At 43.1% G+C, this 13,506-nt stretch overlaps 1 protein-coding gene across 2 annotated transcripts in view; it reads left to right on the top strand.

The window, feature by feature from the left end:
- Positions 1-141: 141 nt before the first annotated feature.
- Positions 142-13,506, top strand: part of armc1l (armadillo repeat containing 1, like) — a 41,926-nt gene continuing 28,561 nt past the window's right edge. For both annotated transcript variants that reach the window (XM_080193361.1, XM_080193360.1), the window contains exons 1-3: positions 142-316; positions 6,475-6,642; positions 7,688-7,779. In XM_080193361.1, the coding sequence (XP_080049487.1) occupies positions 6,478-6,642; positions 7,688-7,779 (257 nt within the window). In that variant the 5' untranslated portion in view covers positions 142-316; positions 6,475-6,477. The remainder of the gene's footprint in view (positions 317-6,474; positions 6,643-7,687; positions 7,780-13,506) is intronic.

Raw genomic sequence — 13,506 nt, 5'->3', positions numbered from 1 at the left:
TTTGGTGATTGGCTGGAGTCAGCCAATGAGGAGATGGATTTTGGCCGGCTCCACCCAATAAGAGGCTGTGTTGGGGGGGGTGACGTACTGGTGGTTTGTCTGGAGTGGAGGTGGCTGGCTCGCGTTGTGAAGTTTGAAATTTTCTCCCTCCGGGTCAGGGAGAGCTGGCTGGAGTCTCAACCTCCGGGACAGCAACACAGCCTGAATACTCTCTCAAACTCTAGTGAAGCGGTACTACTAGTCCGAATGTAAAGTGATACTGACACCCGGGAGTGTTGTACTGAACTTTATTCCCCCTTTGTTACTAGAGGCTGAGGTATGAATGAGTTTGAAATTATGTTTATGTACATGCTACCCGTCAAAATGTTGCTGTCTTTCCAACTTGTGACAGTATCTTTAAGTTTCGTGTATGCATATGCCCGTTTTCCACAAATCTTATTTCCTATGCCAATGATTTGATTTATTATCGTTATACGTGTTGGTATCCAGTGAAAAGTATTGTTCCTTGGGCGCTTCACAGAAAAAACATACTGTTCAGAGAAGGAAAGAGTGCAGAAGTAGTGTCACAGTCATAGGGTGTAGAGAAAGATCAATTTAACAAAAGATCCATTCAGAAGTCTGCTGATAGCAGCGACGAAGCTGTTCTTGAGTCGGTTTTAGGGCCAACATTTATAATGGGAATTTGAGTATAAAGAATGACTGACTGGAGACCTTTTCACTACATGTTGCTGTGGTCTGCCAGTAGCTGAGCCTGAACCTTATGAACATAAATCGCTGCTGGTTATTTGATGATTTGGGCCTGAATAAAATGATTGCTATTCTATTTTGAACTCTACTATCCCACATTATTGCTTAATCCTCTTTATACCCCAAAATCTATTGACCTCCTGTCTTAAATATGCTGACCTAGCATCCACACCTGTGTTTTGGCGTAACCTTTCTGAATGAATAAATCTTTCCTCAACTCTTGTCCTAAATCGTTGATCTCTTAAATTCTAAGACTGACTCATCTAGATAACCCAACCAAGAGGGGGAAAAAAAACTTAGCATTAGCCTGATAAGCCACTTCAGAATTTGATGTTTCAATGAGATCAACACACTTTATTTTGTAAGCCCTGGGGAATACAAGCTTTATCAGTCCCTCCTCAAACAATCCCTGTATTAGAGGAACCAGGATGTGGGTATGCCAGCGTTGGACTGGCGTAAACACAGTAAAAAGTCTGACAACACCAGGTTTTAGTCCAACCTATTTATTTGATAATATTCTCACTAGCTTTCGAGGGGACAGCCTCTTTGTCAGGTGAATGGAGAGTTCTGGCCTTCTGTCTGAGGCCAGAACTCTCCATTCACCTGACGAAGAGGCTGTCCCCTCGAAAGCTAGTGAGAATATTATCAAATAAATAGGTTGGACTAAAACCTGGTGTTGTCAGACTTTTTACTGTGTTTAGAGGAACCAGTCCAGGTTTTCTTTTGCTAACTGCCTTTTAGCCAAATATGTTGTTCCTTAGGTCAAGTGACTAAAACTACATACAGCACTCAAGGTGTAGTCACCAAAATGTTAGAATGAATGGGAATCAGAGGGAAAACTTCCCTGGCTGGATTGATACCTAGCACAAAAGAAGATGGTTGTGCTATTGAAATGCCAGGAAATCACATCAGGGGTCCCTTGGCAATATCCTAGGCTGAACTAGTTTTGGCTGCTTCAGCAATGACTCCACCATCATGAGGTCAGATGTGGGGAAATTTGCTGATTTCAACTCTTTCTAACTCTTCAGATAATAAAGCAGTTTGTGCCAGTGTGCAGCAAGACTCAAACAGCATTCAAGTTTGAGGTAATAAGTTACAAGTAACATCTATGCCATGTAAGCCAGGTAATGCCCATCTACACAAGAGAATTAACCATCTGCCCTCACCAACAGTATTACCATTGCTAAAATCCCACATCGACACCCTGTGCATTAATGTTGACCAGAAACCAAACTGGACCATTGTCACAAATACTGTGATTGAGGGGAAAAAAACAGGTCAGAGGTTAGGAATGCTGTGATGAGTGACTCCTGGAAACCAGCTCAACATCTACAAGACGTACATCTGGAGTGTGATGGGATACTTTCCAAGTCATTGCATGAGTGAGTTCCAAAAACAGTTAGAACCTTGACATCAGTTGGGGAAAAAGCAGCCTGTTGGATTGGCACCCTGTCCACCACCATAAACATCACTCCATCTACCATTGGTGCATTGTGATTAGTGTGTACCATCTACATAATACATTGCAGCAACTCGCTATGGCTCCTTCAACCATCTTCCAAACGTGTGACCGCTACCACCAGAAGAATGATAGGTGGCACATGGAAAATGTGAACACTGGCAATGCACCACCCCCTTCCCCCACTATTACTGGGTACAGAGTGTGTGATTACACCAGAAAGACTGTTGTGGTTCAGAAAGGGGGCTCACTGCTAACTCAAGTGCAATTAAGAATGGTCAACAATGCCATATTCCTTAAATAAAATGTAGAATTCTTATTCATTTTATGGATGTGGATATGCTGCCTAGGCCAGCATTTATTGCTCAACCTGCATTTATTGTCTTGAAAAAGTGGTGTTAAGCACAGTGGCACAATGGTTAGCATTGCTGCCTCACAGTGCCAGGGATCTGGGTTTGACTCCCAGCTTGGGTCATTGTTAGTGCAGAGTCTGCATGTTTTCCTTTTGTCTGTGTGAGCTTCTTCTGGGCACTCCAGTTTCCTCCCACAGTTGGAAAGACATGCCGGTTAGCTACATTGGCCATGCTAAATTCTCCCTCAGTGTACTCGAACAAGTGCTGAAGTGTGGTGACTAGGGGATTTTCACAGTAACTTCATTGCAGTGTCAACATAAGCCTATTTGGGACACTAATAAATAAACTTTTAAAACTTTTTCTTGAACTGCTGTAATCCCATAGTATAGATACATCCACAGTGCTTTTAGGGAGGGAGTTCCAGGATTTTGACCCAATGAGGGAATGGTGAAATATTTCCAAATCAGGATAGTCGGTGGCTTGAAGGGAATGTGCTGGTGTTCCCATGTATTTGCTGCCCTGGCATTCTAGATGGTAGTCATAGATTTGGAAGGTGCTGTCTAAGGAGTCTTGCTGGGCTCCTGCAGTGCATCTTATAGATGGTACACACTGAAACCTCAATGCATTGACCTCGTCAAATTAAAGCAAGTGATACTTTTCCTTAACTTTGCATCAACCTTCGCTCCTTAGCAAATTAAAATAGTATGATAATTAATCTGTTCCACATACTGTTACAGCACAAGCACGATCTAATACTGCATAATGAAAGGAAAACATTTATTATTGAACCAAAACTGCTCATGACCAATATGATTTATTCAGAATCATCATTATCTTCATTCTGTTCCTCAATCTTTTTTGGCATATGTAATTTCAAGGACCCTGCCTCTTTGCTATGGAAGTTTCATTTACGACCATTTGGAGAGGTTTGACATGATCAGGAATAGTCAGCATGGATTTGTCAAGGGCAGGTCGTGCCTTACAAGCCTAGTTGAGTTCTTCGATAATGTGACTGAACACATTGACGAAGGAAGTGCCGTGGACGTGGTGTACATGGACTTCAGCAAGGCATTTGATAAGGTCCCCCATGCAAGACTTCTTGAGAAGGTGAGAGAGCATGGGATCCAAGGGCCTTTGGCCTTGTAGATCAAGAACTGGCTTGCCTGCAGAAGGCAGAGAGTGGTTGTGGATGGGTCTTTTTCTGAATGGAGGTCAGTCACCAGTGGAGTGCCCCAGGGATCTGTTCTAGGACCCTTGCTGTTTGTCATTTTCATAAATGACCTGGATGAGGAAGTGGAAGGATGGGTAAGTAAGTTCGCTGATGACACGAAGGTTGGTGGTGTTGTGGATGGTCTGGAAGGATGGCAAAAGTTGCAGCAGGACATAAATAGGATGCAGGACTGGGCGGAGAAGTGGCAGATGGACTTCAACGTGGATAAATGCGTAGTCGTCCATTTTGGCAGAACCAACGGGATGAACGAGTACACTATCAAGGGCAGGAGTCTTGGTAGTGTTGAGGAGCAGAAGGATCTTGGGGTCCGGGTCCACAGGACTCTTAAATCAGCCTCGCAGGTGGAAGAGGTGGTCAAGAAGGCGTATGGTGTACTGGCCTTCATAAATCGAGGGATTGAGTTTAGGAGTCGGGAGGTAATGCTGCAATTTTGTAAGACCCTTGTCAGGCCTCATTTGGAGTACTGTGCGCAGTTCTGGTCGCCTCACTATAGGAAAGACGTAGAAGCTATTGAAAGGGTACAGAGGAGATTTACAAGGATGTTGCCTGGACTGGGAGGCATGCCTTATGAAGTTAGGTTGAGGGAACTGGGTCTCTTTTCCCTGGAGAGACGTAGGTTGAGAGGCGACCTGATAGAGGTTTATAAAATGTTGAGAGGAATAGATAGGGTGGATTCTCAGAGGCTATTTCCCCAGGTTGAAATGGTCGCTACGAGAGGACACAGGTTTAAGGTGCGGGGAGGAAAGTACAGAAGTGATGTTAGGGGTAAGTTTTTCACTCAGAAGGTGGTGAGTGAATGGAATCGGCTGCCGTCAGTGGTGGTGGAGGCGAACTCGCTGGGGTCTTTTAAAAGACTTCTGGATGAGTATATGGGGTTTTATGGGATTGGGGGTTATAGATAGGTGTTGATGTGATCGGCGCAACTCGTGGGCCGAAGGGCCTGTTTGTGCTGTAGTGTTCTATGTTCTATAATAACATTTAGAAATCACACGTGAAGCATCTATTAACAGTTCCTTGGATACTCCCAGGATTCATTTGCTCCATAATTTTGTTCCAATTTTGTCATCAGGTCTGGCTATTACAGCAGATAACACTGCTTTCATCATTATTCTGCCAGTCTCTAATAACTCCATTTTATTAATGCCTGCACCTGGTACCTGGACTCTTTCAAAACCTGGCATTGAGTTTTCTATTATTTTTGTCACTGCAGAGTCTAAATTGTTCCAAGAAAGCTAAAAGAAATGACTTAACTGACAAGGAATGTTTTAAAGACAGTAGGCAACTGATTTAACAGTCGTCTCCGAGAACTGAACACCTGTTAGAAGCAGCTGCCTATCCACATGAAACAACTTACCGCAATCCAATAATTTAAGGGCTAGTATCATTCCGGGGATCCTCAAATTGGATTTTATTGATCTGTTTTTTATATATATTCTTACACGGAGTCACCATCTGTATTCCAAAATCTTATCAAGTTCTGCCTGTGCTTACATTTAGCTTTCTAATAAATTTAATCAAAGAATTCTCATAGAAGATACAAACTATCTACACTATCCAACTGACAGTTTCCCATCTTAAAATGCTGTACTTCTGATTTTACTAATTGTGTCAGTCATGGTTCAGTTGATAGCATTCTTGCTCCTTGTCACAAGATCCTGGGTTCAAGTCTCATTATAGAACATGAGCTCAAAAATCAAGGTTTTCATTCCAGTGCAGTACTGATGGAGAGTTGGAAGTGCAATCTTTTGGATCAGACATTAAACTAGATGTTTAGGGGGTGTAAAAGATCCTTTGGCACTGTTTTGAAGAATTCACAAGTCATCCCTTTAACTCTGGTCAATATTTATCTCTCAATCAACACAAAACCAGATTATCTGGTCATTATTATATTGCTGTTTGTGGGAGTTCTTTGTGCACAAATTAGTTCCTGACCACATCAGAAGCACTTTATTAGCTATAAAGGACTTTGAGACATTCAATGGTGCTTATATGAATATAGATTTTTTTGTAGGCAGTGACAATATTAAGTTCATAGCTTGTTCACTCTTTGGTAGAGACTTAACCCCTGTACACATATCCACTGTAGACTCAGAACATCAGAGGATTATCACGCTCTGACAATTTATACTTGCTTTCCACCATTTTCCATAATGGCCACTAGAATTTTAGCTTTCTGTCTGAATTTTGTTTTAGCTTCCATTCTTCCTCTGCAGGCAACCATCCTTGGTTATCATGCCGATCTTTACATCCTTTTATAAGCATTTATTTATAGAGAGACACATTACAAACATATACCTCCTACTCCAACAAACACAGTTATTCAGTCTGTACCTAGTTTTAAGAGCACAAGTGAATCAATTCCCTGTCAAAGCTCAGGACCTACAATTAAATACAATTAATATGCAGTTAGTAAAGTGCTCCTTCCTAATTGATTTTTTTTGTAGTTAATATTAAATTATAATCTACTGAATTATGAAATGCAATAATACATCTTCATGCATACACAATCAGATGAATTTGTTGCTGTATATTTAGGATGGTATGTGAGAAAAGCTATTGCAATGTTTGAATATGTATTCATTTTAAATTTGTTGCATATTAAAATTAAATTTCTACAAGTGACTGTAACCTGTGAATTAGAATTGCTTAATACTTGTGATTCAAATGTTTATGTAAAATTGTAGTGAATGGCATGCAAGCCGATGGATGCTTTGTCAGTAGTTAGCCAAATAAGGGACTTGGCTTCAGAACCGCAGAATAGAGAAGCAATCGTTAAGGACAAGTGTTGCCTTCCTGGCCTAGTCTTATTCCTGGATCACTGCAATCTACAGGTGTTGCATTGTGCCCTTCAGGTATGCAACCTTTGATTTGATCTATTAAGTATTTTACTTCAGTGCAAATTATGGTACAACTTGATCCTAAAACAAAATCTTAACCTTCCTCTGAAGATTAGAGTGCTGCACTGTAACTTATAGAATAATTTTTAAGAAATGACTGGTTTTCTGAACTGACATTGAATTTACTTTTGGCAATTTGAATCTTAAATTATTTTTCCCTTTTTTTATGAGATGTGACAAGGCCAGCATTTGTTACCCATTCTTAATTGCCCTTGAACTGAATTACTTGCTAGGCCATTCAGAGGGCTGATAAGAATTAACCACATTATTTTGAGTCTGGACTCACATGTAGGCAAGGCCAAGTCAGGTAAGGATGGCAGTTTTCCTCAGGTGAAAGGCACTGGGAACCAAATAGGTAGGTGTTGATAATATTTGCATGGTCACCATCAGTGAGATTATCTTTATATTTCCAGAGTTATTAATTGAATTTGAATTCCACCATCTGCCATGTGGGATTTCAACCTGTGTCCCCACAGTATTAGCCTGGGCCTCTGTTTCTAGCGATATTACCACAAAAGCACCAATTTCCCCAAAGAACTAGCTATTGATCCATCTATGGCATTTATCCACTTCAGCTTTCTTGGACACAGTAAATAATGTACAATTGCAAATTTTACTCCATGATTTACAGAAGGAGGCAACATAAGATTTTTGCCAGGCTGCAATCTTATTCTCACACTCATCAATTAAGTACTAGGGATTCATCTAATAGAGAATTCTGGCAAAACATGGGTGTGTTTACAATATTGGATGGACCCAGAAGCATGCTTAGTTCTCCTGCTTCACCTCCCTTTTTTGAACTCTTATTATTTAATTTTATTATATTGGGTAAAATAGTTGTGCAAATAGAAGTAAAATTGTTTTCCAGAAAAAAATGCATAATGTGTCCAGTTGAAGACCACCTTTTTCTCATATCTTGCCACCTAAATACAAATAATATTGCCATTTGATGCACTTCTTTTGGATCATTTTGACTGGCATTGTATTACCTTGTTGTCAGGCACTGCAATATCTAGCGGAATGTCCTTCTAACAGAGAGATAATGAAAAATGAATTGGGAATGATGAGTAATCTTGAAAGACTACAGGAAAGGTAACTATCAGATGTGTGATTTCTACTAGTGATGTAAAATTCTGTTCTTTTTGGAAAATTGTAACATTCAATGTAAGAGTATCCTTGAGTGATGCCTATGCTTACTGCTTTTAAAAAGATGGCAGGACATGCAAACATACAAATTAGGAACAGGAATAGGCCACTGAGCATCTCAAACCTGCTGTGCCATTCAGTAAGATCATCGCTGATCTGATTGAAATTTCAACTCCAATAACCTTTCAGCCTCTTGCTTATCAAGAATCTATCTCTGCCTTAAAAATATTCAAAGTCTCTCTTTTTGCGTTTTTGAGGAAAGGAGTTCCAAAGACATGACCCTTTGAAAGAAAAAAATTCTCATCCGTGTCATAAATGGGTGATTCCATAGTTCTAGATTGTCCTACAGAGGGAAACATCTTTCCATATTCACCTTGCTAAGACCCATCACGGTTTTATAAATTTCAATCAAGTCACCTTTTACTCTTCTAAACTCCAGCAGTTACAAGCCCAGCCTGTCCAACCTTCTCTCATTAGACAACCCATCTGTTGAGCCATAGAATCCCTACTGTGCAGAAAGCAACCATTCGGCCCTTCGAGTCTCCAAAAGAGCATCCTGCCCAAGCTCTCCCCTCTACCCGTAACCGTTGCATTTACGATGGCTAATCCACCTACCCTATATGTTTTTGGACACTAAGGAGCAATTTAGCGCAACAGATCTACCCAACCTGCACATCTTTGGACTGTGGGAGGAAACTGGAGCACCCAGAGGAAATCTACTCAGACACAGAAAGAATGTGCAAACTCCACAAAGACAGTCACTTGAGACCAGAATCGCACCCAGGTCCTTGGTGCTATGAGGCAGCAGTGCTAACCATTGTGCCATCATGCAGCCACATATATTAGTCTAGTAAACCTTCTCTGAACTATTTCCAATGCATTTACATCCTTCCTTAAATATGACCAGCACTGTTCTCAATACAGTGTAACTGAACCATAACCTCCCTACTTTTGTATTCAAGTCTCCTTGTGCAATAAACAATAACATTCTATTGGTATACCTAATAATTTGCTCTACCTGCACGCTAACCTTTTGCAGTTCATGGACTAGCACACCCAAATCTCTCTGCAATCTCTCAATGTTTAGATAATTCTTTTTTTTAGTTCTTCCTGCCAAAATGGACAATTTCATATTCTAAATTTGGCAGATCTTTGCCCTCACACTTAACTTATATATATCCCTTTGTAGCCTCATTATTCATCTACAGCATGTTACTTCAAAGAGCTCTAATAATTGGTTAAACATGATTTCCCTGTCACAAAACCAACTTGAGTCTGCCTGATAGCCTTGAATTTTACTTAGTAAGATTTAACATCTCATTATCTTCTAATATTTTCCCCATGATGGATGTTACGTTAATTGACTTGTAGTTTCCTGCTTTCTGTCCCCCTTTTGAAAAATTCAAAAAGAGAGGTAGAGAAAAAACAGAACTACAGACCAGTGAGCCTAATGTCAATAGTAGGGACATTGCTAGAGTACATTATCAAGTATTTCATAGCACAGCATTTGGAAAGCAGTGGAGGGATCAGACTGAGTCAGCATGGATTTACAAAAGGGGAATCATGTTTGACAAACTTATTGGAGTTCTTTGCAAATGTAACTAGTAGAGTTGATCAGGGAGAACTGGTGGATATGGTTTACTTGGAGTTTCAGAAGGCTTTCGACAAGGTCTCACATAGCATCTGACTGTAAAGTTAAAGTGCATGGGATTGCGGGCAGTATCTTGAGATGGATGGAATGCTGGTTAGAAGACAGAAAGCAAAGAGTCAAAATAAATAGGCCCACTTTCATAGTAAGAACTTACCTTGTAGAACTGTTTAAATCATTTAAAAGCATTTTTGCGGGCTTTTTGTATCTACCACTTTAAGAATTCTAAGGGAGTGGATAGCAGGGAGTTGTGGGGGAGCAGGCTTTAAAACAGCGCCAGGTTTAAAAGGAGGCCTGGTGTAGACAGCGGGCAGCGGAGTGAGTGGGAAGCAGAGTGAGATACTAGGGCTTAGGAGCAAAAGGGCTGGGGAGAAAAAGGGCCAGGTAAGTTCGTGTTGAAATTTTCAATATTACTACAGTGAATAATGGAGGGGCATGTGATGTGTTGTTTCTGTATGATGTGGGAGCTGGTGGATCCCAGGGTCCTTCCCAGTGACTATGTCTGCAGTAAGTGCAGGTTGCTGGAGGAGCTCCAGCTCAAGGTAGATGAGCTGGCCTCTGAGCTACAGACACTGAGGCTCATCAGGGGGAGAGAGGGTGCCATTGTCAATGGGGTGCAAGTGACATCCACCCCCCCCCAGACTAGCTAACTCTAAGGGTCAGGAACAAGAGGGGGCTGCTGAGCGGAGGAAGGGGGGTGGGGAGCGGATGCCTCAGCCTCTCAATCTGCATAACAGGTTTGAGGTTCTTGCTTCCAGTCTGGACGAAAACGAGGGAGGTGAGGTCGGTGAGCAAACTGCACACAGTACAGTGATGCAGCAGGACATAGGCAAAGAGAAGGTGAAAAGGAGCGTAGTAGTAATTGGGGATAGTGGGGTGAAGGGTATTGACACTGTCCTTTGTCGCAATGACAAAGTGCACAGAAGGGTGTGTTGTCTGCCTGGTGCTCGGGTCCGGGATGTCACATCTGGGCTGCAGAGGAACCTGGAGTGGGAGGGTGAGAATCCGGTCGTTGTGGTACATGTGGGTGCCAACGACGTAGGCAAAATGCGAACTGAGGATCTGGGGAGGGAGTATGAAAAGCTGGGAATGGAATTAAAAAGTAGAACCGACAAGGTGGTTATCTCTGGGCTACTGCCTGAACCAAGTGCAGACGGGCGTAAGGTTGATAAGATTGAGGAAGTGAATGGGTGGCTCAGGGATTGGTGTGGGAGGAATGGGTTTGAATTTATGGGGCATTGGCATCAGTATTGGGGTAGGTGGGACCTGTTCGGGTGGGATGGGGGTTGGTCTGAACCGTGCTGGGACCAGAGTCCTGGCGAATCGTGTAAATAGGACTGTAGACAGGGCTTTAAACTAATTAGGGGGGGGAGGGTGCGAGGGTAGGTGATATTACGGGGCCTAAAGTTAAGGAGAGGGTACAGGTAGGGGAAGAGGCCGAGGATGTCCCAATAATAAAGAGAGTAAGGGGGCGTGAGTATGGTTGGTGGCGTTCTGGCAAATAGGGTCCAGGTGAAGGCTGGGATGAAGGCACTTTATCTGAATGCACGAAGCATTCGGAATAAAGTGGATGAGCTGGTGGCGCAGATCAGCACAAATGGATATGATCTGGTGGCCATTAGAGACGTGGCTGCAAGGTGACAGGGACTGGGAGCTGAATGTCCAGGGGTATCAAGTGTTTAGGAAGGGTAGGCGGGAGGAAAAAGGGGGGGGTGTAGCTCTGCTGATTAAGGATAGCATCAGGGTGGTAGCAAGGGATGATATAGGAACCAAAGAGCAGAACGTGGAATCGTTGTGGGTGGAGATTAGGAACAGCAAAGGGAGGAAGACGCTGGTGGGTGTCGTCTATAGGCCCCCAAATAATGATCTGGAGGTGGGGCGGGCTGTTAACGTGCAAATAAGTGCGGCGTGCAATAGAATGGCGATAATTATGGGGGATTTCAATCTACATATTGATTGGTTGACCCATGTTGGACGCGGTGGGCTCGAGGAGGAGTTCTTGGAATGCTGCTGGGATAGTTTCCTTGAACAGTGTGTGTTGGAGCCGACGAGGGAGCGAGCTATCTTGGATCTGGTGTTATGTAATGAGGCGGGTAGAATTAGGGACCTTGTGGTGAAGGATCCTCTTGGGGAGAGTGATCATTGTATGGTGGAGTTTCTGGTGCAGATGGAGGAGGAGAAAGTGGGTTCTCGGACATGCGTCCTTTGAACAGAGGGAAATACAGTAGGATGAGATAAGAATTGGCGAATGTTGACTGGGGGAGCGCGTTGGAAGGTAGGTCTGCTGAGGAGCAGTGGAGGATCTTTAAGGAGATCTTTCTTGGTGCTCAGCAGAAATTTATTCCGATGGTTAAAAAGGACCGTAGGAGGAGAGGTAATAAGCCGTGGATAACGAAGGATGTGAAGGAAAGTGTTAAATTAAAAGCAGAGGCGTTTAGAGTAGCTAAGAGTAGTGGGCGAGAAGAGGATTGGGAGAGGTTTAAATGTCAACAAAGATTGACAAAGAAGTTGATAAAGAAGGGTAGGAGAAACTATGAAGCTGGGCTAGCGCTTAATATAAAAAAGGATAGCAAGAGTTTTTATAAATATATAAAAAGGAAGAGGCTGGCTAGGGTGAACGTTGGACCCTTAGAGGAAGAGAGGGGGGACTTAGTGGTAGAGGATGGGGAAATGGCTGAGGTCTTGAATAACTTTTTTGTTTCGGTCTTCACGGAGGAGGACGTGAATAATTTGCCGGGTGTTAGCGATGAAAAGGTGGTAGGACTGGAGGGTCTCAATGACATTATTGTTACTAGAGAGGCGGTGCTCGACAGACTGGAGGGACTGATTGTGGACAAGTGAAATGCATCCAAGGGTTCTGAAAGAAATGGCGGAGGTGATAGTGGATGCCTTGGTGGTTATTTTCCAAACGTCGCTGGATTCCGGGGAAGTGCCGGAAGATTGGAAAATGGCTAATGTTACGCCGTTGTTTAAGAAGGGAGGCAGGCAAAAGGCAGGGAATTATAGGCCGGTTAGTTTAACATCTGTTGTAGGTAAAATGTTAGAATCTGTCATCAAGGAAGAAATAGCGAGGCGTCTTGAGGGGAATTGCTTGATAGAGCAGACGCAGCACGGTTTCGTTAAGGGGAAGTCGTGTCTGACAAATTTATTGGAGTTCTATGAGGATGTGTCTAGGGCGGTGGATAGAGGAGAGCCGGTGGATGTGGTCTTTCTTGATTTTCAGAAGGCGTTTGACAAGGTACCTCACAACAGGTTATTGCAGAAGGTAAGGGGGCATGGAGTTGGGGGTAGGGTGTTAGCATGGATAGAGGATTGGTTGTCAAATAGGAGGCAGAGAGTGGGGGTTAATGGGTGCTATTTGGATTGGCAGTTGGTGACTAGTGGAGTGCCCCAGGGGTCGGTGCTGGGGCCTCAGCTATTTACCATTTATATAGATGATCTGGAGGAGGGAACCGAGTGTATGGTGTCGAAATTTGCTGATGACACCAAGATTGGTGAACGGCAAATTGCGCGGAGGGTGTGGAGAGTCTGCAGAAGGATCTAGATGGGCTGGGCGAATGGGCCAGGAATTGGCAAATGGAATTTAATGTTGGAAAGTGCGAGGTGGTCCACTTTGGTAGGAATAATGGTAGGAAGGACTATTACTTATGTGGCAAAAAACTGCAGCAGGCGAAGGTGCAGAGGGACCTCGGGGTCCTTGTGCATGAGTCGTAAAAACCCAGCCTGCAGGTGCAGCAGGTGGTCAGGAAGGCTAATGGGATGCTGGCCTTCATAGCGAGGGGGATTGAATATAAAAGTAGGGAGGTCTTGCTGCAGCTGTGTAGGGCATTAGTGAGGCCACAGCTGGAGTAGTGTGTGCAGTTTTGGTTGCCGCACTTGTGCAAGGATATTTTGGCCTTGGAGGGAGTGCAGAGGAGGTTTACTAGGCTGATACCGGAGTTGAGGGGGTTGAGCTATGAGGAGAGGCTGAATAAACTAGGCTTGTACTTGTTAGAGTTTAGAAGAATGAGGGAAGATCTCATTGA

Source organism: Carcharhinus amblyrhynchos, chromosome 7 (assembly GCF_965287045.1).
Source record: "Carcharhinus amblyrhynchos chromosome 7, sCarAmb.v2.hapA, whole genome shotgun sequence".
In the NCBI taxonomy this organism is placed as follows: domain Eukaryota; kingdom Metazoa; phylum Chordata; class Chondrichthyes; order Carcharhiniformes; family Carcharhinidae; genus Carcharhinus; species Carcharhinus amblyrhynchos.
This window is presented reverse-complemented; position numbering and strand designations above follow the sequence as displayed.